This window comes from Prosopis cineraria, unplaced genomic scaffold (assembly GCF_029017545.1).
Source record: "Prosopis cineraria cultivar Desert tree isolate PC_DT_omini unplaced genomic scaffold, ASM2901754v1 PC1, whole genome shotgun sequence".
Taxonomy (NCBI): domain Eukaryota; kingdom Viridiplantae; phylum Streptophyta; class Magnoliopsida; order Fabales; family Fabaceae; genus Prosopis; species Prosopis cineraria.
In genome coordinates this window covers 32072338-32098905 of record NW_026555332.1, presented here as the reverse complement: position 1 = coordinate 32098905, position 26568 = coordinate 32072338, and the positions used below count along the sequence as shown (strand labels likewise).

Here is a 26568-nt window from a genome sequence, read left to right as displayed (position 1 = left end):
CAAATTTTTACTTAGTAAAATTCAAACTTTGGACCTCTATCAAATTATTCTTAATTTTTAATTTAATTATAGATATTTTATTTTTTTAATAAATTTGAGTCTTAAAATTTTTGGGATATTACATGATGTCATTGTATAAGTAGTATCTTGTATATAAGTTGCCATAGTTGTCATAGGATCAGGTGTATTCAATAGTGTCATTACACTTGCGTGTGTTTCTTTTTGTAACCTAGCCCTATAGCGTGTATATGTGTGTTTGTGGTGAATTTTGTGATGAGGGATGCGGAACTACTACAAATTCATAAGTGTAATTTGAGACTTGATGAAAGTGTGTCAAGTTTGCTAGAGATCTCCGTGGGGCCCATGCACCTACTCTCTCTATCTAAGGTGTATGTTTGCCCATAGCATACCATTCGCAATGCAACCACTTTGCATTTGCTTGTAGAATCACTTATATTCATATATATCAAAATAAACATTTTCTTGTAGTGGAAACTTGGTTTACCAAATGAATCCATCAAAACCACACACCATAACCAAGTTTCCTAGCCATAAGTTTACAAGAAGACAAAAATTCATACACAAGCCATACAATCCACACATATATACATAATTACATCTTACTGGCACCCTAATCCTAAATACATTACAATAGATTTACACAAAAGAAAAGGGTTACAGTTCTTTACAAATTACAAACAAACTCCTAGCTTTGCTCCTTTCCCTGTCCACCACTAGATCCTTTGCTTAGACCTGTAAATATTGTAAAAAAAGGGGTGAGATAACCATAATATCAGCAATAGAGAAATCGATATTCCTTATTACAAGAAAAGCCATAGTCAAGTAAATAAATAATATATATTCAAAATAACATATAATTAACCAATTAAAATGCTTGAATGCATGAGATAGGCCAATATGGCCTTTCCTAACCAATAGAATGCCCCTTAGAACTCTTTAGTTTGTAGGTAAACCTTATACCCATTGTACCTCCACAGGCACAACATATAAATCAAGGCACGATTTGATCTACCGAACTACCTGTGCCCCTTTGACATGAATCTTGAGCAGTCAAAGCCAACTCCTTTTTAGAGCCAACTCGACTTACTCTCCATGTGAGGGCTACCTTGGCCTAGGCATTCAACCTCATACTTTATATGCCAAATTTTCTCTCTCACTGAGAGGTGTTGAACACTCGATCCACTAACCATTTCAATGTACTGAGCCCATAATATGAAAGGCAACATTAAGTAATGACAGTGAGCTATAGAATATCACAAGACCACATCTCCCTATTAGTGAACTGCCACTGAGATCATGCCTCCTACCCTTTTTCTATCTTTCTTGAGTATTGACCACTTTAACACTCAAGGTAGTATAACGCTCATAATTCATCCCTTAAGTGGTTCCTTAGCCCATCCAAGGTACCAAACCTAGTTGCACTTCCCAAAGTGCAACTCCTCATTTTTTATGGTCACAATGCATGCTAATAATTTTATTTCTATAAGTAACATCATTATTAAATAGATAGTAAACAAAGACGCATTATTATTAAAACAATACCCTATAAATCCTTCTAAAACACATTTTATTTGCATTTAATTGTTTAAAACATGCAATGCATGTGAACACTGTATTTTGTCTGGGTATTTTTTTAATTTAATGAAAATAATAATAAATAACCAAAAAATATAAAAATGTAAAAATGAAATTTGATCCTTTTTAGGATTATATTTTCAAAAAAAAAATCTTTAATTAATAGGGCTTAATTTTATTGTAGATAATTCTTTTTGGTTAGGATTTTAGTTGTTTTAGTTCAAAAGAAAACAAAAAAAATATAAAAAAGTGAAAATAAATTTAATCCTTTTTAGGATTATATTTTCAAAAATTTTTGTTTAATCCAAAATCAAATTTTTAAGTCCCTTAATCCAATTTCAGAAATTAATTAACATTAAAAAAAAGAGTTATTAAAATTAAATTATGTAAACTCAATTTGGTCCTTCATGTGTCATGCACATTCCTACACAAAGAAGAAAATAGAAGAAATAGAAATAGAAACACGCAAGATTAGCCAGAAGTAAACAGCAGAAAAAGAAGATACGAAGGCAGAGCCAAAGCTTCAGTTATGCAGCAAAAAAAGAGAGAAACACAGAAGTAGAACCAAAGCACACACACAAAAACACAAACTACAAAAAGGCTTTACAGAGAAACACGTGCAAACACCAAAGCCAGACATAGAAAAGATTAGATGTGAAAATGCTCGGTCATGCAGAGAAAAAAGTAGAAACATAGCACCCACACACCAGTTGAAAAGGAGCATGAAAAAGTAGAAAAGCCGAGAAAGAGGGAGGAGAGACCAAGAGTATGAAATGTAGAACACAGCTGGATGAGGAGAGGAAGCAAAAATAGAGCACAAATAAAAGACACAAGAGGAAAACTGAGAAGGAGGAAGGAGAGAACATAGACACAGCATGCACACAGGAGAATGAATGAGAGTAAGAGAGCACAAGGAGGAGAAAAAGCAAAGGATGCCAGTCACAAGACTTTAGGCCGAACAAGAAAACTTAAGGAAGAGGAAACTGAAAAAGAAAAATAAAGATGGAGTAAATGAGAGAGAGAAGAGTGGAGAAACTAAAAACAAAAGCAGAGCACAGATGGAGAAACCAAGAACAAAAAAAAGGAGTACTGAAACCAGATGAAAGAAAAGAAAAGAAAAACTGGAGGAAGGGAAGGAGAGGAAAACTAAAGGAAGAAGAGAAGAGGAAGACCGAGGAAGATAACAGAAAAATAGAAAGAAGAGAGAAATAGGGACGAGAAAAGAGCAGACATAGAAAACTAGAAAGAAAAGGAGGAGAGACCAAAACTAGAGAGGGAGAGAGCAAGAAACAAATAGAGCATAAGAACAGAGGGAGAAGCAGAACACACAGACGCAGTATGCGCAAGGAAGTTTGAGAAAGAAGAAGCACTAATTTCATCGCCACCCTTCTCTTCCTCTACGTCACCATCGCTACTGTTATTAGCCACAAAAGAAGCAGCTCGGCTCCTGTGACAATGTGGGCCTCCTAAGCATTACTTGGACCTTCGGTGGCATGATCTTCATCCTCATTTACTACATCGTCGGTATCACTGGTGGCCACATCAATCCTATAGTTACATTCGGGTTGTTCTTGGCCAAGAAGCTAAGGTATTGCTCATCCGAGCTTTGGCATATATGGCGGCTCAGTACTTGGGAGGTATTTATGATACTGGACTGGTCAAGGCGTTCATGAAGCACTCGTACAACTCTCTCAGTGGTGGCCTAATTGCGGACGTGTTGCTTTGGAAGAATTAGTGAGGAGGAGTCATGGCTCTGGTTTTGTCAACAATAATATAGATGGAAAATTACCTACATATAAGTTAAAGAAGATGGAGTAGGGTGCAAGTGGATTCTCGCGTCTAGCTAGGAAGTGTTATGGATGTTCAACATATCAACAAAGAGAATTGATTCTCAGCTTGATCTCTGAAGGTTGCAGTTTGAATTGATGGTAAGATTTCTCTCTTAGATCTCTTTAGTTACAAAACTTGCTAGTTGTTAACTTACTCCATAAACTCTTGAGTATATTTTGCTTCAAATATCAGTAATCAATATGTTTATAAGTTAGTTCTTTTAAATGCCAAAGCTACTGGTTGTTTTTATTATCTTCTTATTTGCATGCTTATTATGTCACCACTAGAAAGGAGTTCCAATTTTTTGGATGAATTTTGAATTTTGTAATTAAGATCCAATAAAAATAAGAGAGTATATATTTGTTTCTTACTTATTTTTCATGTGAAATTTTAAGAATTTTCACAGGCATTTAAAATGGTCTCATACTGTGTAGATTAATAAGATTTTACAGGTAGAAGGATCCAATTTGTACATATTAAAATGATTATCATTAAAATTAACTCTTTTTATATTAATAAAATATTTAAGTGCCATGTGAGATTTTTAGAATCTTCGTAGAGACTTAAATTAATCACATCATCATGTGGGATAATAAATCCTTGTAGATATTGTGATTTTCAATTTATATATAAGTAAATAAAATAGTAAAAAATCTTATAATATTAATTAATTAAGTTAATAAATTTGAATTATAATCACATTTTTTAATTATATTTTTTAGTCATGTGAGATTTTTGAAACTCTGTAGACCTTTAAGATAATCGTACTACCGCATGAGTCAATAAAGTTTCGCAGGTATAACGATTAAGATTTCTATATTTAAAAATATGTGTTACATAATTACATATTAAAATATATTCAAAGTGAATATTATTTAGTTCTTTTATCATGTGAGACTTTAAATCTCTATAGATATTCTGGATAATCTCATATTGTGTAAATCAATAAGATTTCACAAATATGAGAGCAAAACTTATATATTAAAATTAAATCTCTTTTTATAATCCAAATTAATAATTTATTTAAGTCGCATGCGAGATTTCAAGAATCTTTATAAAGATTTAAATTAATCAACTCATCGTGTGGGATAATAAGTCCTTACAGATATAGTGATTCTCAATTTTTATAATAAATAAATAATTTTTGTAAATAATAATATAATACACAATTTAGAAAATTAATTAACCAAATTAATGAATTTAAAGTTTAATCATATTTGCCAATTATATCTTTTAGTCAAGTGAGATTTTTGAATCTCTGTATACTTCTGAGATAATCGTATTATCGTATAAGTCAATAAGATTCTGCAGATGTAACGATTAAGTTTTTAAAATATATATATAAATTATATATTAAATTAATTAAAGATATATTTTAATAAATTTAATTCTTTTATCATATGAGATTTTAGAATTTCTGCAGATATTTAGGATAATCATATTACCGTATAAGCCAATAAGGCTTTGCAGGTTTAACGATTAATAGTCTTTGAAACATATATATACACACTTAAAATATATTATTAGCACTTAAAAATATGCATAAACATATAATTAAATAAATTTAATTCTTTTATCGTGTGAGGTTTTAGAATTTTCACAGATATTTAGGATAATCATATTATCATACAAGCTAATAAGGCTTTACAGGTATGATGATTAAGAGTCTTTAAAACAAATACATACATACTTAAACAAATTATTACTAATACTTAAAAATATAAATAAATTAAATTATTAAATTCTTTTATCGTGTGAGATTTCAGAATCTTCACAGATATTTAGAATAATTGTATTATTGTATGAACCAATAAGGCTTTGCAGATATAGCAGTTAAAATCCCTAATTATAACACATAAAAAAAATAATTTTAAACTCTTTTCTTTTATTATTCCAAAAACTCAAAATTGAGAAAATAATTGAAATTAAATTAATTTTTGGAAATTAAAACACACATATCAAAATTTTAAAAATTATTTTATTTACAAAATGATGAATTATTTCTAATTAAATCCTCTTCAAAAAAATATTTTCACCAACAAACTTTCAAACTCGAACTATGTAGGCCTCACAATCAGATTCTAAGTCAAGTCCTTCCTCGTAAATAAATAAATATTTCTCACCTAATTCTTATCATTTTTATATCAAACACTTGAATATAAAAAGGATAATTAAAATAATTATAAAACCATATTAATAAAACACAACAAACTTCAGGTAACCATTCTAACAAACAGGTGTTGTGCGGTGCCTAACACCTTCCCCACACTCAACTGACCCCGAACCTATTCTTTAATTTTATAGACCACCTTTATGCTCCTTTAATAGGTTTCCCAAGATTTACCTCAAAATCTTGGTGGCAACTCCTCGTTCATCCGGTTCCTACTGCAAAGGCCAGGACCTCCGCTCACACGCCATCCACGTCGCATTTTTTTAGGTACGACAATGCATGCTAGATAATATTATCTACTCAAAAATAGCTAAACAAAGCAATAAGAAATATAAATTCTTCTGTTACCTCAACATTTTTGTACCAAAAGGGTTCCCATTGTACAAAATAAGACTTGGCTTAGTCCTTAACTTCTTAATAAGATCCATCAACAATTCCCTACAATGTATAAGTGATCTACATCACTTTTCATGGTAAATAGCATAAAAGAAGACTATAAGTCATGCTGCACAACTTGGGTCAATGAGCCATAGTCCATTCCAATAATTCATATATTAAACCAACATTCACATAATACCATTTAACCACCAAAACCATTTATTAGCCACCACTAGGCCAATTTCCAATTCATATAATTTTTAATCAATTAAAACCTTCACTTAGTGTCACCAACTTTCACCATAAGCCCTTATAATGAAAACTAAATCTTAATTTAAATCTTATTGGGCTTAAATAGCATGATTATAACCTAATCAATAGGTTTAAATCATCAAAGAGAAAAACCCAATCCCTTAGGGTTTGATTTTTCTCTAAAACTCCCTTTTTCATTCAATTACCCACTCAAAATACTAGAGAACTATATAAAAACTCAAAATAACCTTCCTATGACCCAAGAAAACCAAAACTTATAAGAAACAAGCCATTAGGATCAAAATCAAAAAATTTCCTCTTCCAAAATTGAAGAAAACAAAGAGGGAGGGAAGAGGATTGAAGTAGAAAATTTACCTATCATGTAACCAAACTCGCAACGCTCACAAACCCTCCTAGATCCAAACCTTACTCCCTCTCTTCCTCCTCTCTTCTTCCTCTCACTCTCATGTTCGTTCATTTCTTTCCTTTGTTTTGTGTTCTATTTTTCATTTCTGCATTCATTTTTCCCTTTGAAAAACTGATTTAAACAATTTGGGAAAAATTACAAGAAAGGGCCCAACATTTTTTTATTATAGCACAAAAGCCCAAGTCAACTTTGATAATTTTTTCATAGTTAAAAATCAAATAAAACTAAACTTTTGCTAAGTAAAATTCAAACTTTGGACCTCTATCAAATTATTTTTAATTTTAATTTAATTATAGATATTTTATTTTAAAATAAACCCGAGTCTTAAGAATTTCGGGATGTTACACCAATTATCTTACTAGTTTTTTTTTCTTAGAATCTCTTTTTGGAAATCTATTTGGTAGCTAACAATTCCAAAAAAAGTAAAGCATTATATTTCAAAAATTTTAAAAGGTGGTTTTCTTTCCTTGTCTAACCTTTGTAGGTTTAATGTTATCCAATCTAAACTCCAGTCTTTGCCTTTATTTCTTGAATGATTGAAACTTTAGAGCATCTTTTTTGCAATGTGAATGCATGAAATGTTCTTGGTTTTGTTCCTCTCTTGCTTTAAACATTAATAAAATTGATTCCTCTCATCTAGATCACTGGTTATATTGGAGTACATTTAAATCTAGTTTGGATGATTATGGTAAAGTCTTGGTTGCTATGTTGTGCTGAAAAACTTAGAAATCTTGTTGCTCTTTCCTTTATAGGAATGTTATTATAGATCCTCTATTTGTAGTCGTTAATTTTGAATCATTGTTGAATGAATTTTGGTTTGTGCACAAGGGTTTACAACCTATTCATGAGAGCTGCCTCAAAGGGTGACGCCTTCCAACCCTTTAAAGATGGCACACTCCTAGCTCTCTTTTTATTAAGTATAATATTGATGCATCTTTTAGTATGATAGGCAGGAAAGTTGGAATGGGCATTTTTTTTGTAATTCAACTAGAACATTAATGGAGTTTCTTAAGATTAGATGCAAAGCTAAATTTGCATTTCAGGCTAGCTCTTTATTAAGGGGTCTAGATACCAGCTTGTTAGATCCCATATTGAAGGAACTTAAGGAAGGTCCTGGCTATATAAATGGGTACGCTATACACCCTAATGAGCTAGCTTTTTAAGGGAAGAGTAATAGCCTCTTGACAAAGTGGTAGTAGAGTTAGACTTAAGTTTGCCCAATCGGTGGGCCCTTCTGGTAGGCCACCCATGATAGGGGTGTCATGAATTGGCCGGGGGAACTATGAGGTATGATATCAGAAGGACTTGGGGAGGATCTTGCTCTTATAAGTGGGTGTGTTGCATATCCTAATGAGCTAGCTTTTGGGGAGAGAGTAATGTCCCCATGGTAGGCTGCTCTTAACTTTTAATATATGGAATTTGGATCTAATTGCCTTCCTCTTATTTAAGGTCTAAGTTCTGAAGTTGATGGCACTGAATGGAATTTGAGTAGCATTATTGATGACATTAAGGCTTTATGTAGTTCCTTTTGTTTTGCTCCCTTTTCTTAGATCCCTTAGTTTCTTAATCTAGTTATCTACTAGCTTACTAGTAATTTTGATAAGGGAGTGTGTTCTTGAGATTATGGACCCCTACCCTTTTTGGCTAGTATTTTGTCTGGTGATATTTCCTTTGTTTGTATTGGTATAGGTTGATGTCTTTGATTGTATTGCTTTTGGTTTAATGATAGTGTGTTTTTTAAGGCAAAAAAAAGGATATAATTGCCATAAACCACAGTAATATATATTTACTCTTTCTATTTAATGTTACAAGACAATTTTTTGAAGTATTATGTTAAAAATATAAAATATTTTTGATTTTTCAAAATATAAATAATAAGATTTTTTTAAATACTCTCATTACGATGTCATTAATAATATTTTTATTTAAGACAATTGTTATCAATAAAATTAAAGTATAAAAAGAATGTGTAATTTTTTTAAAAAAATGATAACTATGTTAAATCTTATATCTTATAAAACTCGTCTACTTTTTTACTTTACTACTGTTCATGTACAGTATTTTCTCGTGAATAGCCCTTCCTCATGAGTGTGTCTTACAGTGTTTTGTTCTGAATGACTTTTTTGTGAGGGTCCCACAAATTGTTAGTAATTTATATTTTAGTACTTGAAAAATGTCATCTTCTTTTTCTCATTTCATCTTTCCTATTCACGGCCCTCTCACCCTCTTATCCTCAGCACCACTGTCCTTGGAGACTCACCCTCATCATCATCATGACCTCTCTCTATCTCTAATCTTCCTTCAATTAACCTTCTCTTTGACTCAATCTCCCTCACAGCCTTACCGTGTCTTCTTTGTCTTCGCTTCCTCGACCGTCACTGCGTTCTCTCTGGTGCATTCTCCCTCATTCTCTACTCGAGCTCATATCATTGGTTGATTTACTATATGAAAGCATTAGAGAGAGATTTAGCAGAAGATCATGAATATGGGAGCGTCAGAGACCGGTTTAGCATATTTAGAAAATCACAAATATTATCATATTTAGAGGCCTGACCTCAAACTAAGGTTGAATGTGGTGCCTGTCATTGACTTTTGGTGAATCTAATTGATTATTGGTGTCTTTTTCTGAATGTTCTGGTGCATTTAGCATCCCTTAACTATTGTGAACTAATATCTATGCTATTCATGTCTTTCTTCATGCTTGTCAACCAATTTCTAGTGAGTTAGGTTGCATCTATTGGCTTCAAATATGTTATGATATGGAAACCAAGTATTTGCAAATAGTGATGTAATTTTTTCATTGTTAGTTTGGTTTATGTAGATTTACATAGTGATGTATTATTGAAGTAGGTGTTTATTTTGTTTCCATATAGAAAGTTGGAATGATGGTTTTATTTTCAGTCGTGCATTTTAGAAAAGACTAGTATGTTGAGGTTTCTGCTTGTATTCATTGAGGGGTCTTCATGGAGCAGTTACTGGGTTGCCTTTGATGTATATAGATAGAATTCTAAAGGAGAAAGAAACAGAGAGAACAAGAAAACAGAAGGAAAAATATGAATGTAGAAAAGAGAACTAATATTATGTAAGAAAAACTAACTTTCAAGTTGATGATTCTATGATAAGATTCAGAACTTGATATTTTTTCCTTGAGCCTTGTTCCCCTCTTTTTTTGGCATAGTTAGTTCAATGTTTATTGACAAAAATTAAAAATAGTTTGTGCTGTTTATGAAGTTATGAATTCATTTACATTACAGTCTCTATTAAGTGAATAATGTTATGACTATGATTAGTGTTCCTAAATATATTAATGTTTGGGAGATGCCATCCTAATTTTTATGTGTTTTTTTAAACCTAGAAAAGAACAAATGCAAGAAAATTATTCCAATAGGTGTTCCATGAAGTTGCAACCAATCTTACTGTTTCATGATTTAGTGAGTGTTTGAATGTTTATATGATGATGAAAAATAGTGAAATACTGTGTGATTGAAATGGTACTTTGGGTTGTTGTTTTGTGTAATGACGTAGGTCGTTAGAAGTTGTACTGAATCTTGATTGAATTCATAGAATAGTTTACACAACAATTAGTAGATTTTGATCTTGCTAGAGGAAACCAAGAAGAGGATTTGTGGGAGGAGGCAGAAGAAACATGTGGGAGAAAAAAATACCCAAGAGATCGAATCAAAGAAGAGGTTAATAAAGGGAACAAAGAGAAGAGCAAGAGGTATTGTGGGCTTGAATTAGAAGATGTAGAGAGGAGAGGAAAGATGTTAGTGTAACATTAGCAAAATAGAAAGGGAGAAAAGAAAACAAGAAATGCACATAAAAAAATTGCACATGAAAAGTTAAAAGAAGTGACACCAAAGAGAGCTATGTGCAGAAGTGTTCAAAAGAAGAGTAAGGACAAGTCAGCCAAATTTGTGTTTGTTAAGGGGTCTAAACAATTTGTAGAAAAGCCAGCAGTATGATCAGTAGTGTTGGCTTTGCCAGCAAGGATGATAGGAGGAACTACGAGGTATGGTTATGGGAGAGACTAGTTAAGTGGTATAATGACATATCCAGCAAGCATTGTTCATCAATGGAAGAGAACACCAACAAAGATACTTAATGCAATTAGGTAATTTGGTGAATTTCATCCTATGTAACTAACCATTGTATATTTATATATGTCTTTTTTTATTAGTGTTTAGTAAAGGGAGTGATATACCACGCCACAAATATCAATCGGAAGGGCCAGCTCATTTGCACACAAATTTGGTGTTACCATGGAAATTATCATTAGATGAGGGCATAGGAGACAAGGAATGAGGAAAAGACAACCTGCAGATTTAATGCAACCATCAAAAAAGGAGGTTTATGAGTATTGCACAACTAGAAAAATAAGAATGAATAAAGAAGAGTAAGTTTGTTAATTGAAAAGGCATAAGTAAGAAGTAGTTAAATATATCTTCTCTTAACTAGTTTGTAGGACTATTATTGAGGTTGATGGTTATTACTTGATAAGGAGTGAAGGCCAAAGTCTTGGACTGAGAAGATGTGTAAATGGCACAGTATGTACATCTATTATGCTGATTTGCTTCCCTTTCAAAATTTTTAAAATCATGCTATTAATTATGTGTGCTTCTGTATAGGTGATAACTTTAGTAGAGTGACTGTTAATGGAAAAGTAGAAGGTAAAACATAAATATGTGAAAAGACATATTGCAGACACTAATTTTATGGTAAGAAATGATCCCAATGTTTCTCTTTGGTGATTGCCCATATAGGGTGTCGAGAAAATAATTTGATCATAGAATGTCCATTTTATCCCAATCCTAGTTTATCTCATCGTTTGTTCTCCATAATTCTTGTAACTAGAGTCTAATTTGGAGAACCTATTGCCTAGACATGTGGGATATAATATTGTAAAATGTGAATTGATTTTTATGCCTTTAAATGTAAATAATCATTGCTCATGCTATGTATTGGAACTGAAGAGAGATAAAATGTTTGTGTTGGACTTATTGAATATCTTGAATTACCCTTATGTGAGTGGTAAACTTATACAAGGAAATAAGTCAAAAGATAAATGTCACAGAGGAAGAACAAATCAGGAACCCACAATTATTCAAGTCATGGTGAATTTTTGCATTGCATAAGAGATATAATATTGGTTATGATTTCTAACACTAGTTATTTGATTTTGGTAGAGGGATAAATTTATTTTGTTGTTGGAAAAATTAAAAGGGGAGGCATACAGTTAATTGATGGATTTAGAAGTTGAAGTTATAAAGATGGTTAACCAGCCCAATATATGAGTTCAAATATGCTAATTGGTTAATTAACCTAGTAAAACGTTTTATATATTAATGTTGGCAAATTCTGCACAGATTTTTTATGGATTATATGTTGTCTATTGTTTAAGACACTAGGAGAATGATGCTAAAAAGGAATGCACCAGATTAACAGTGCCTGCTTTCACCACTATAAGCTATTTGAAAAGTTTTAAAACATTAGTAGTGTGGTAGAGGATGAATACAAATTAATTTTCCTTTACAGTGGTTACTACTTTTGATGCTTTTTCTTTTTAAACAAGAATAGTTGTTTGACATGCGTGTGGACATTATTAATTGGCTTAGTATGCACCCACTTAACATGGTCTTTGAGAGTCTTATGGCTTCTATTGTGGATGCCATAAAAGTTGGCAATTGCAGATGTATAACAAGCAAATTAAGAAGATGATCTGTAGTTACTATGCACTCAACCCTTTTTTTTATAGTGATAATATGTAGCAATTGGGAACTATATGGTCATGATGCACACAAAGTGTGTAGTTGCTGGCAATAATATGATCATTGATTAACTTTATATTTATGAGAATGATGTACTGTTGTATTCATGTTAAAATTGTATGACTCTATTACAATCATTATATACTTTAAATATGTTACAAAGTAGGCTTATGTGAAGATTGAAGTTTATTTTTTACTTTTTCCATTTTTTAACTAGTCATGTGGTTGTATTGGTTTTTTTTTTCATTTTGGAGTTATATTGTGATTCTTTAGTAAGTTGATGTTCTTAATTGATAGTAATTATTGCTATTTATTGTGCATTGACAAATAAGTTACCGCTCCTTTCACGACTGTGTGCAGTTGCATCTATCGTTGCTACATGATGTTTATATATGTGATTAGAGTAGTAATAGAGTTTATTTCTACTTTGGCTGTCCCTCACTATTTTTGGACCATTTGGTTGCTCTCGTCCTAATTTGGCATTCCTTTTTTATACTTGGAGTTCAATTCTACAAACTGTCTTTCCATAACAAGAAATTTAACCATCTTGCTAACTTCATTTCAAGTTGTAAGAAATTTTTTAAAGGAGTAATTATAGTTTTGAATAACAAGGCAAGTGAAATTTAGGACGTAAAGGGATTTTTTTTTTGAAATTTTATGTTTTTGGTTCAAAAAAATTATGTGTGTTTATTGAGATTTAATAGTATGTATAATTTTATTTAAAAGTGTCCTATAATTTATGATTCAAGGCGATGCATGTGCAACAATTGCTAGGACTAGAGAGAGTGTTTCTTCTTAGTAATCTATAACATCATTTTTAATTTTTTTATTGATGAGAAATTTACATAACTTGGGTCAACAAAATTCATTAAAATTAACACATGTCTTGATATTAAAATAGCATACTTGCAAAATTAATTATAAAGTAGTCTTTGACTAAATTCTCAAATTTGTTCTTCCTAAGGTTTGTTAATATCCTTACTAGCCAGGTTATTTAAATCAATTCTCCTCTTGATCGTGAAAACTACCCATCCAATACAAAAGTACCATTTAAAAACCTATGTTGTTCATGTATAGCGTTTTCCCTTCAGGGGCCCTTATTGTTGAGTTTACTTCACAATGTTTATTCCTAAAGCTCCTTATTATACGGGTCCTCTTTTTTTCTTATTTTATATTATGGTTTTAGAAAAATGTCATCTTCTCTTTCGCCTTCCAGGTCATTCCAGCCCTCATAATAGTTCCATGTCCTTTTACCCTCTTATCCTTTGCACCACTGCTAGTAGAGACTATCCCTTATCCTTATCGTGCCATCTCAACTCTTTGTCTTTATTCCTTATCTAATTGAGCTTCTCTTCGATTTCATCTCCCTCACGTCCTCATCATATTTTTGTTGTCTTCCCTTCTTTTGTCATAATTGCATTCTCTTTATATCCCTTTCATCTACCATTACGCATTATTTCTCTGTCTCTACTCGAGGTCAAGAAAGATGGCACAGTATATATATATATATATATATGAGAGCTTGAGAGAGAGAGATTTAGTAGATCATAAATCTGACCACAAACTAAGGCTATTTCTACCAATCGAGTTCTATGAGCGAGTTGAACAGGGAAGTCTATGCAATGTTTTTTAGTAAGTCACGTGGGAAATGTAAATGGTAGATTTATTGAATTTATCATTTGAAAGCCTTTATCTTTATATGCTCTTCCTCTGTTTTTTTTACTATTATTCTTTCTTATTTATTTTACTAACTCTTTCTCTTTTTTTGAAATTTATTTTTGGTGTAAATTGTTATTGGTCATATATCAAAAGGGAGTCTCACAATGCAATCATTGCAGTTGTCAATTATATTTTCTTATGCGTAATTTATCTTTTCAATTGTTGAGGCATAAATTATTTCACCTATGATTTCTCTTATTTCTATTTAATGCTCCCTTAATTGATTTTTGTGATTGGAATGAATTTTTTTTATATTTTGTATACGTATCTTGGAAAAGTTTCCCTTACATAAAATTTTTTGTTTATTGCCCATTGATTTATTTACTAATTCATAGTTTGTTAATTTCAAAACTAATTTTATGCGGGTGAAATATTTATCGGCAATAGAATTGGGACAATTTTACTTGATCACATTAGTCTATGCTTACCAATAAAATATTGTGCAGTCAAATCAATTGATGATACATAATAGTAACATTTTACTTTTATCATGTTTTCCATGTCCTCTAGGAAAAAAAATAGTAATGACAATTTTATGAGTTATTTTATTAATGAATCTAATTCGTGCTATCCACAAAAATTACCGCTTTCATAAAATACAAACCCAACCACAAGTTCCACTGATTTCATTTCTTACCTTTTTATTTCAGATTCTTTTTTCTATTCAGGGTTCGATTCATTTTTCATCATTTGTTGTTTGACCTATTCTTTCATCTTGTAAGGTGGAATACAAATAGTCTTGAGAAACCTTTTTTTTTTTTACTAGGACTTCATCCAAAGTAGCAGAAGCTGAAGGAGTGGCTTCAATTCCATATTTGGATGATTGCCAATCCTTGCAGAAATGTTTGTCATTTTTATTTTCCTTTAGTCATTAATCCAATTACTAATGTCACAGACATATGGTTCGATTTCTTAAACTTTTGTTCAATTCTTTTGATTCGAGCCAAAGATAAATTAGAGCTATCCTTCTATTAGGATTGGTTTCTTTAAAATTATTATATGGTCTTTTAATTTTACTAGGGTTCATTAATGGGTTTTTCTTTTTTTTTTTTATTTTATGCATCTGTTCATTTGATACTTCCTTTTCTTATTTTTAGAGCATATATTTCTTGGTGTGGATAATAACACAAAGGATGTTGGTTTATACGGAAACTTTTTTTTTTCTTCGTTGTGCATGTTAAGAATGTTAAACAACAAATATATTGAGGATCCTGGTATGAGACAAGATATGTCACTTAATCATACTCTTATGTTCCAGTTGAGGTTAGTCCTTTTATTTTTGCATTCTGTAGTTTAATTTTTAATGTAAGAGGCTGGTTATAATTGTTTCATGTCTTAGGTACATTTTTTTGATTGTTTTAGTTTTTTTGTTTAGGAAAAGAAAAGTTAGTCATGGATGAGAATAATTGGATAATTATCATAAGTTGCCAAGTGTTTAAATTTTAATCCTTTTTTTTCCTTTTAGTATTGTTCTAAATTACAGAAAGTAACATGTCTTCTTTTTGTAGCTTGTGGTACCAAAAGACAAAAGAAATAACGGATGTTAGGATCTATTCCAATTTTATCTATGCATCTAGACAACGCTAACGCTAGGTCCAATGTCATCAAGACTCTTGTATTGTGCATGCTGGATCAAGGTTGTGTTTTGTTTAATTTGTTGGTGTATGTGTGTGTTTTTTTTTTATTTACCTAATTCTATTGACTACGCTCTTTACTGATTTCCCATTGCATGTTTAAGATGTTGTTATGGATAATGCTCAATCCTATGAAGGTTATAATTTCCCTTAATTTTTTGATTACTTAAGGATTGATTGATTGTTTTAGTAGCTAGTTTTACTTCAATGCTTACTCATGGTATGTATCTTTAGGATTGCAAATCGTCAATGATTAGAGTCATATATATGAGTATTGCATGCAAGATAATACTATCAACTTTTGATGTGGGAATAGGATGGTTGTGTGCTTTTTTATGACGAGTTACTAGCAATACCTTTGTTTTTCTTTAGTTATTATAATGTTGTGTTAGTTGAATTAATGTGTAGGATATAATGATGAAGGAGATCTACTGTTTGCTTGTGTCATTGTAAAGCCTTGATGTTGTACAATGAAAGAATTAAGCTTACACCATCTATTGAACCATTTTGATTTTCAATCTATTGTGTGCAAGGAAAAATAAAGTTGCCACCACAACTACCACCATCTATGTACTTGAAGCATTAGTTTTTTGATTTTGGTGCAAGTGATTCTTAAAATTTTATGAAGAGTATCAAATGTTATAACAATATTTTTTCTTTTACTTCCACGGGAGGCCAAATAATGATTCATGATGGAGGTGGTCCTTATTCATTCAAAGTAGGTGGTCAAAATTATCATCATATTGGAAGTCTTTTATTTGAAAGTGGGACTACTCCTATTTATTCCTAGCTTTATGTGTTTAACACTGATAACGAGATTGATATTCGAATATCTGTGGTGAGGTTATGATTTATTTTAGGAAGATATGATTTAAAACTTCTATCCTTGATTTCCTTTTATGAAATTTTGTTATTTATTTATTTTTATAGGGGGCGAAACAAAGAGAACTATGTAGATCCCAATATTGTTGTGAAATTAATGCATTTGTTCGACAATGTTAATATCTTGGTAAAACTATACAGATCAACCTCAACAATTCATAAAAACAATTGTGAAGATGATATTAAAATACGGTTACCAAGTGAGTACTCAAATTGTTAAAGGAATTACGAATTGCTTGTGACTTCTGATGTTGCTGCACTTGTTGTTAGAGAGTTCGACCGTTCTTACCACCCTAAGGACATTATTGTTACTAAATGGCCAGGTGAATTAAGGAGAATCCATAAGCTTTATCAATCATACTTGTCTCTTTAATATCCTATTTTCTTCTCATTTGGTATTGGAGGATATGAATCTAATATTAAACATGACCATCAATATGAGTCTGTGCAGTTAACAAAGAAAATGGTTTTTGTTCGGGATATAATAAATGTTCTACACTACTCCATTTTGGAAAATTATTCTAACAGTTCGTTGTTGATGGTTATACCATGATTGAAGCTGATCGACTTCATTTTATTTGCTCAAACCAAGCTAAATTACATGTTGATAAGTATAAGTCATCAACAGATGTTGTTTTAAAGGGGGAAGACCATGCTATTTCCACTAGCAAGTGCATTATCTTGCCATCTTTATTTGTTAAAGGTCCTAGATATTTACTTGAAAATTACCAAGATGCTATGGCTATTGCACAAGCTAAAGGTCATCCAGATTTATTTTTCACTTTTACATGTAACCTTGCTTGGCCTGAATTGAAGCAAGTTTGTGAATATTCTCTTTCCATGGTGTCTTATAAACATGATTACATCACAAGAATTTTTCATTTGAAATTGAAAACTTTGCTCGGTGTGATAAAGGATTAGCAAGTTTTTGAGGTTGTTGAGGCTGGTGAGTTTTTGGTACTATTCCAAATTTCATTTTGAATTGATTTAGTCTTGCATTCTCATGCTTTAGTTGTGCTTTTTTCTTTTAGTATCATTATTAATAAATTTCTTTTCCTATTCATTACCAGTTGTGTTCACTATTGAGTTTTAAAAAAGAGGTCTGCCTTATGCTCACATCACACTCTAGCTTACCGAGAAAGACAAGCTACTAATAAGAGAAGCAGTTGAAAAAGTAATTTTTGATAAGATTTTCAATCCTTCAAAGGACTCCGTTTTCCATGAACTTGCAAAAACTAATATGCTCCATGAACCATGTGGTCTTTCTAATGCTAAGACTTTTTGTATGAGAGATGGCAATTGTTGTAAATATTACCCAAGGAAATTTCATTATAGCATGATTGTTGATGAAGAGGGGTATCCTACATACAAAAGAAGGGATGATGGTTTAATAGTTTTGAAGAAAGGAGTCCCTTTAGATAACCGATTTGTCATTCCTTGTAATCCTTATCTTTTGCTGAAATTTCAATGCCATTTAAATATGGAAAAGATGAATCACACTTACTCTATTAAGAACCTTTTCAAGTATGTTAGTAAAGGCAATGACAGAGTCATTGATTCTTTTTACTAAGGGAATCGAAGCAATAGTCAAGATGATTTCTATGATGAGATCAAACAATACTGTGATTATTGTTATATCTTGTCTTGTAAGGGAGCTTGGTGAATATTTAGTTTTGACATCTAGTACAAGTATCCTTCTATTGAGAGGTTGAGATTCCATTTACTTGACGAGCAATCAATTTTCTATTCTGACTTTTCTAAACTCAACTTTATCTTAGAAAGCCCAACTATTAGCCAATCAATGTTTGTTGCTTGGATGAAGTATAATGCTAATAATATAGATGGACGTGATTTGAAATATGTTGAATTTCCTTCTAAATTTGTTTATAAAAAAAGATTGTTTTCAAAAGCCACGTGAGAGAGGAATTAAGATTGGTAAATTAACTTATATTCATCCTAGTATCAGGGAATTGTATTTCATGCAAGTTATGCTTAACAAGGTCAAAGGAGCTTCTTCTTTCGAAGATCTTCAAATAATTAACAATGTTGTTCATCTTTCTTATAGGTCAGTATGTTTTGCAATGGGATTGTTGAATAATGATCATGAATTTATTATTGCTATCTAAAGAGCTGCCTATTAGGTTTTTGCAATGGGTTTGTATAGATTTTTCGCTCAGATGCTTTTGTCTCAAACTTTGTCTCAACCAAAATTTGTTTAAGATCGAACCAAATTTTTGATATCTAATGGCATGCTATACATTCCGAAGGCAAATGAAAACTTATCTAGTATGTATTCCTCTTAATTTCTTGCTAACTTCTTTTACTATTCTAAAATACACCTACATTTTTATTTCTTCTTTAACGTGGAATTTTTTTTCTTTTTTTTCTATAGGCATTAAATTCTCACCTTTGGAAAAAGAAAATGAGGCATTGAAAGTTATCAATAATTTCTTGAGGAACAATAGAAAATCATTGCATGATTACCCTGAGTTTTCAGTTCCTTCTGATAGTGAACCTTCTTATTTATGCAACTCTTTGTCATTAGAGGAATTAAATGTTGATAGGGATTCTGTGTGTAAAGGCCAATGAATTAATTTCCAAGTTGATGGTAGAACAACATTATATTTTTTATCATCTTATTAATAATATGTCCAATATAGATTCAAAAAAAAAATTTGTTTATGGTTTTGGAGGCACTGGAAAAACATATTTGTGGAATTGTTTAAGCACTTTTTTGAAATCTGAAGGTGAAATAGTTTTGAGCGTTGCTTCTAGTGGCATTGCATCGCCATTACTTCCTAATGGCCAAACAACTCATTCTAGATTTTCTATTGCCATTGATATTAATGAAGATTCAACTTGTAGCATTAAATAGAATTCACCCTTGGCTATGTTGATTTGTAAGGCTAAACTTATAATTTGGGATGAAGCACCTATGATTCATCGATTTTGTATGAAAGTTGTTGATAGATCTTTCAGAGATTTAATAAGGATTGATTCTGATAGGAATCAATTTTTTCCATTTAGAGGGAAGTATGTCGTTATAGGTGATGACTTCAGACAAATCCTACCAATTATCACTAGAGGTAATAGGGTTGGCGTGGTAAATGCAACCATTAATCGTTCATATTTATGGCAATATTGCAAGGTGTTTACTCTTACCAAAAATCTAAGGTTGCAGACTATTGGACACCAAGAGCAAGAAGATTTAGAAGAATTTTCCAAATGGTTACTTGATATAGGTGAAGGTAAAATCAAACAAACACATGATGGTTATGTTGATATTAAGATACTAGATGATTTTTTGATCCTAAGTTATACTGATCTGATCAAGGCAATGGTTGATGCTATTTTTGGTGACATTAAGGAAAGGTGGAGAGATTCCCTTTTTTTTTTACATCTAAAGCTATGCTCTCTCCTACTATTGATGTTGTCAATCAAATAAAGCACTATACCTGTTCTATTTTCCCTGGGGAACAAGTAGAGTTTTTTAGTTCTAATTCAATTGCATTATCATCTTACGAGAATAATTCATTTGATGATATTTATACACTTGAATTCCTCAACATCGTCAAATGTTTTAGGTTGCCTCCACATAGATTGTCGCTAAAGAAAGGAATGCCTGTAATGCTTATTTGAAATGTTGATCAATCAATGGGGTTGTGCAATAGAACTCAATTAACAATTTAGAGGATTGGTAGCAAGGTGATTGAGACACTAATTTTAAATAGATATCATATTAATCAGAAGGCACTGATTCATAGAATGAACATGACTTCTTTTGACTCAAGGTTGCCTTTTTTAAGTTGAATAGAAGACAATTTCCCTTGTTCATATCTTTTGCAATGACTACGAATAAAAGCCAAGGATAGTCTTTTGAGCATGTGGGGGTTTTTTTGCCCAAACCAATTTTCACTCATGGCCAATTGTATGTTGCTTTATCAAGGGTGAAATTTAGGCATGGCCTAAAGATATTGATACATAATGATGATCATAGATCATCTAACATGTCTCAAAATGTTGTCTTCCAAGAAGTTTTTGGCAACATCCCTGTGATGTAGTTGATATGCATCATGGTGAGTAGAAACTTACATTGCGGTGTAAGAGGTATGATTAAGTTAATCAATTCATATTGTTTACTTTTTACTTGTAATTTTTTATCTAGATTGTAGTGTTTTAGACTTTATTTGTTGCCTTATAATCACTAAATGTGCTAATGTGAACTAATTTTTTATCTAGATTCTAATGTTTTAGAATTGTCATAAATTATATCTAAGTGCCTATTTTTATCAGGTATATGAATATTTTCGTTTTTTTATGTCCATAATATTATTTCATGTTCAAATATAATTTTTGAACCACTTCAACTTTCAATGGTATTAATATTCACCAATAGTGTTTTGTTCTTAATTGCCATTTCTTTGGTTCATCTTGTGGGCTACATTGCTTCACTTCCTCTTTCTATCCCCATCTCTTGCTCATTTTAATATCCCCGTAGAATTTTTACATAGACTTCTGTTAGATTACGAATTTGTTAGAGCCTTAATTTCTAAATCACCATCCTTTACATTTTATTTCTTTCTTTCTAATGTTTTCTCTCATTTATATATTACAAATACCTTTATCTTCAGTTGAAAACTTTCCATAACTACACAATGTTCATATCTATGGATCCTCATTAGTAGCCTAAAAAATCATTCCCCATTATTTGTAATATTATTAACTTATAACTTTTTTTATGTTTTTTGGCCAATTTTGTATAGTACTTTTCCATATTAGTTTCAATCAGATGCCAAGGATGATAGAAGGAATTGCGAGCTGTGCCCTTTTTTTTTGTTCCCATTACCGTTGCCTTTGGTTTGCATCGAATTAATGATATTAAATTTCTCATGGTATTTTCTCTCACTAAAGAAGATGTCTCTGCCTTGTATCAGTTAATACAATTGAAATATTTATTCTGAATTTTTTCACCAGTATCATTAGTAGTACTTTGATAGACAACATATTAACACCATAGTGTGCGCGTATTAATTCTTTATGCAGTTAAAATCTACCACCTCATATTACCTCTCAATCTAAAAGGTTTGTAGATGTATTGAGTATCGGAATAATAATTTATAGTGCTCCCTTCATTGTACATTATAAGACACCTTAAAAAAATCAACGTCAATAAATATAAGATGATGTGATAAAACAAATTTCATTAATTAAACTTTCTCCCAATTAGCTACACCCATTTATTCTATCTCTTCAAAATTTTATTAACATTGGAGTAATAAATAAATGATATTTTTAAATGTTTATTTTTTTATTGAAAGAGTGTTAGGTTGTGAAATATAATTAATAACCTATATTTATATGTGATTTTTTATCTAGACATGTATTAGGTTTTGATGCACATAGAGTACTAGATTAAATCAAATTCATATTTTATTATGTGAAATTTTACATTAACTAAATTATCTAAAAATTAATGATACATCAATTCTTCATAGAACATATGATATCTACTCTTGGGAAATGACCATGTTCCTTGGATATATTCTTGATGAAATTAGAGATTGAAGCAGTGCAATGTATTTAATTTGTTGATACTTTGAATTTTTTTATATTTTTTATTTAATGGCTATTAAAGCACTGACTAATGGTTTTATTGCATAGCAACTGAATAAAGTCATAATATTTTACATTATTGAGAAAATATTGTCTTATAATTTTTAGTGTTTCCAACGTCCTTTGTGGTATTTTATAAAGTTTAGTCTCATAATTTTTGTGTTTCCCAACTGGATAAACTTAATTTTATAAAGCTTTGTGGTGATTTATATAATTAAAATTATTTTTGAATAAATTATCTAAACATTTTTAATTCTATTAAAATAAATTTTTTTAAAAATAGTATCCAAATATATTACATTATAATATAATCAATTATAATTAAAATCTATCACTTAATTAATTATTTTTATAATATATTATACCCAACTGAAGTCCAAACAAGCAACTAGTAGACATTTTTAAAGTATTGGGCAATTTAATACCTTGTACAAATGACAACGTACAGAAACTAAGCGTTTTTTTTTGGAAGCCCACTCTCCTGGCTTTTGCATCAGCGTTCACGTTGCAAACCATTGGATTCATTAAATTATGTTTTTAAATTTGCATGCTTTCTCTCTCCTCTTAGCTTTCAACCTGCCAGGCACGAGGTATCTAGTTTTTTTTTATGTTGCTTTCTTCCTCCTGTGACCTCCTATGTAGCACCTCCATATCTGCTTCGCTTCACCTCCTAAGCTCCAGACATCCAGCACCAGGTTGCATTCAGATCTGATTCTCTTCTACCTGAGTTGAAGCTCCAACATCTCCATGTTGAAGCACCAAGATCTGAGATGAAAGTGTAGTTTCTTGAGTAGTGGTTTCTCCACGTTACAGTCACGTCTCGATCTCCACCATCTCTACCAAATCTAAGGTTTCTGTCGCCGGATCTACTCCCCGTCGACTATCCTTAGCAAGTAAGGTTCTTTCTTTCATCTCATTCATTGCCGAAGGTTGCTGCTATGCTGAGTTTTTTTTCTTCCTCTTTATCGTCTAATTTTGCTCTGCCTACGTCGCCTCATTCCTTGCTGTGCCATCCTTACTCTAGTTCTTTTTTCTTTTTTTAATGAATCGTGAGCAGCTTTCGTTTATTGCTTTGGTTTATAAAGTCTAAACTATTTGCTCTACTTTCATTTTTTCCAGTCACCTTTCATTTTTTGTCTTATGCTCTGCTTCTTATCTGTGTTGATTCCGGTATGGGTTGCATGAGAGACCAGTTGGGTCAGGTCCTATACTTGAGGATGAGAGTAAAAAAGAGAGAGAGGAGCTTTGGGTGAGGGCCTTTGGAAAAATGCAAAGGAATATCAATGAGTACTCCTGTTCACTGTGACACGATGCAGCACCGGAACCTTTTTTAGAGATTTAGATCCCACTGGTTTCATGTCATAAACTGTGAGCACTCCTGCTCAATTAGGAAAAAGTACCTAAAACATTAATGACATAAACCTTATTAAGCAAAAGTGCTTTCATGTCTTTCATAAATATTGAGATTTGATTCCATATATTGCTAGCTGATTTTGAGCTGAAATAAGATAACAACTGATTGATTAAAATGCTTATATACATAAAAAACAATGTCAGACAGTGAAAGATACAAACACATTAATTAGAAAGAGGAATTAGATTAATCTGCTCAATAGGAAGGAAACAGTCTCGATTAATTAAAGATAAGTGTTACCACTTGGATGGTTCATGTGAGCTTTTATCTTCAACCCTTGACTTCAAGGACAAATTAGGTTTTCTAGTTGAAGACTCTGTATCTTCACATCAAATAAGTGGATTTTGTTAAGACTAAAAAGAAATTTGCATCATAACAGGCAATAAAAAAGAACCTAATTTCTCCAGCTTCTTGAGAGAAGATTTACTAAGGATCTCTCGATAAAATTTCTTAACAGAAACTTCAACAATACAAATTTACAGTACATACGCCTAACCATTGCTAATAGTGAGTGATGGAGATTATTCTGTTCTCTCAATCTGGACAATGCAATAGGTACTTGAACAAAAAAGGGAGATATTGTCATTAGATTGTTCTGCTTTTGTTATAATATTTGTTATATCTCATTTTGGAAATTGATACATATATGTATAGATATATATTGATTTTGCATCTTTGTGATGGTTGGCTAGTCTATAGAACAATGCACAGTGATAAAGGAAAAGCCGTATGGAATTCGACCTTGATAGAGATTTTCATTAAGGAATGCTTGGAGCAAGTGTATAGGAAACAAAGGAAAGGAACTACTTTCAACAAAAATGGGTGGCAAGCAATAATTGAGGGGTTTGAGGCAAAAACAGGAAAAAGGTATGAGTGGAAGCAACTAAAAAATAAATTGGACAACATGAAGAAAGAGTGGAACATATAGTACAAATTATTTTCTAGTGAAACTGGCTTAGGATGGGACAGTGTCAAGAATACTGTTAATGCTCTGGACGAGTGGTGGGAGAGAAAAATCTTGGTATGGATAAGTTATTAAGTTTGTTTTTAGATTAAAATTGAATTTGAGAATCTTAATTGTTGGTTAGTTGAATGCTTGCAGGAAAATCCCCTTTATGAAAAATTTAGACATAAAGGGTTGATGTTTGTAAGGGAATTAACCTTGATATTTAGAGATGTCTTGGCAACTGGGGAGACACTATTTGTACCTTCTGCTACCTAGACCTAAATAGAGGAGGAGGAGGATGATGAGGATGTGTACTGCCCCCCATTGACCTTCAAGAAGGATCTGGTAATAGTGAAGAGAAGCTAAATTTATTAGACACTGCAGTACTTACAGGGGTCACTAATGAGTTGTTGGGCCTGAATGTTACCATAAATACTGGTGGAACTAGTGGTGACGGAAGTCAAGGCAAGAGAAAGAGGGTGGTAGGCATTGGTGGGAGGAAAAAGCAAAAAGTCCCTACCTCAATGAAAATAACAGATGTGATGAGTGAAATGGCAAAGGATAATGAAGCTAGAACAGAGACAGTGAATAAGATTTTGGTAAATGACATAGGAGTTTTTGAGGTTGTGGCTCACCTAAATGGACTCCCAAAAGTTTTTGGTGATAAAGATTTGCATTAGAGATGTGTCAATCTTATTTGTACAAGCCTATGTGAGATGCTTACTAGAACTTAAAGATCATCCTGATCACTTGGTCAATTGGTTGAAGCACCAAGTCTACCATCTACTGAATTTTATTTCAAAGAATACATCAGGATGAATTTTTATCTAGGCTTATGATGACTTGACTGGTGTTTATTTCAACTTAAAGACTACTTGTAGTTGCTTTTGGCTAACTTGTACTTCACTATGCTTATGATGACTTGACTGGTGTTTATTTTGACTTAAAGACTACTTGTAGTTGCTTTTTGGCTGACTTGTACTTCGTTATGCTTATAATGACTTGACTGGTGTTTATTTTGACTTAAAGACTACTTGTAGTTGCTTTTGGCTGGTTTGTAGTGAATATTTAACTCTTATCTAATGCTTAACTTATGCTTTATTTTTTATGTTGTTAAATGATATTTATATGCTATGTATTTTATATTATATACAAATGATATTTATATACTATTTTACCTCAGGTTGAAAATCATGGAAGATTCAAATGAATATATATTAGGTTGGAATGAAGGTTGGGATGTAGATGTGGCTTATCAACTACTTTCCTTGTTACAACAAGATATATCTGAGCAAGAAGAAATATGTCAATTAGTTGGTGAATATGTGATGCCATATGTGTGTAAAGAGCCACGAAGAACTAGCAGGAAAACAGGGCAAATGTGGGTCAATAAGATTTTTCAAGGTCATCCTAATCGTTGTTATGAAATGTTTCGAGTGGAAAAACATTTGTTTAGGCAATTGTGTGTGACACTAGTTGAGCTTGGTCTAAAGAAATCTAAAAAATGGGAGTTGAAGAAATGGTTGGAATGTTTTTGAATACAATTAGACATGGAGTTAGTAATAGGATGATATAGGAATGATTTCAACATTCAAGGGAAACTGTCCATAGAAATTTTCATAAAGTATTAGCTGCCTGCCTTAACCTTTCCAAGGCAAACATAAAGCCACTTGATCCTTTATTTCAACGATGTCATTCAAAAATTCAAAATGATCCATGATATTGGCCATTCCTTAAGGATGCTATAAGAGCAATTGATGACACTCATGTGCCATGTGTGGTTAGTATTGCTGATCAAATTAAATTTATCGGAAGAAAGGGATATGCAACACAGAATGTCATGGCTGTATGTGATTGGAACATGTGTTTTACTTTTGTCATTGTGGGATGGGAAGGTATGGCTCATGACGTCCGAGTATTTGATAATGCCATATCAACT

At 31.7% G+C, this 26568-nt stretch overlaps 1 protein-coding gene across 1 annotated transcript; it reads left to right on the top strand.

The window, feature by feature from the left end:
- Positions 1–24386: 24386 nt before the first annotated feature.
- On the top strand, positions 24387–25309 carry LOC129288233 (uncharacterized). Its single transcript, XM_054924772.1, has 2 exons — positions 24387–24550; positions 24982–25309. The coding sequence occupies exons 1-2, from the start codon at positions 24387–24389 to the stop codon at positions 25307–25309; spliced, it is 492 nt and encodes a 163-aa protein (XP_054780747.1).
- Positions 25310–26568: the final 1259 nt, after the last annotated feature.

Excerpts from the sequence above, each read along its gene's own strand:
- LOC129288233 (XM_054924772.1), top strand. The coding sequence starts at position 24,387 with ATGCACAGTGATAAAGGAAAAGCCGTATGGAATTCGACCTTGATAGAG. Across the intron at positions 24,551-24,981 it reads GAGGCAAAAACAGGAAAAAG|TGAAGAGAAGCTAAATTTAT; the intron begins GTATGAGTGGAA and ends ATCTGGTAATAG.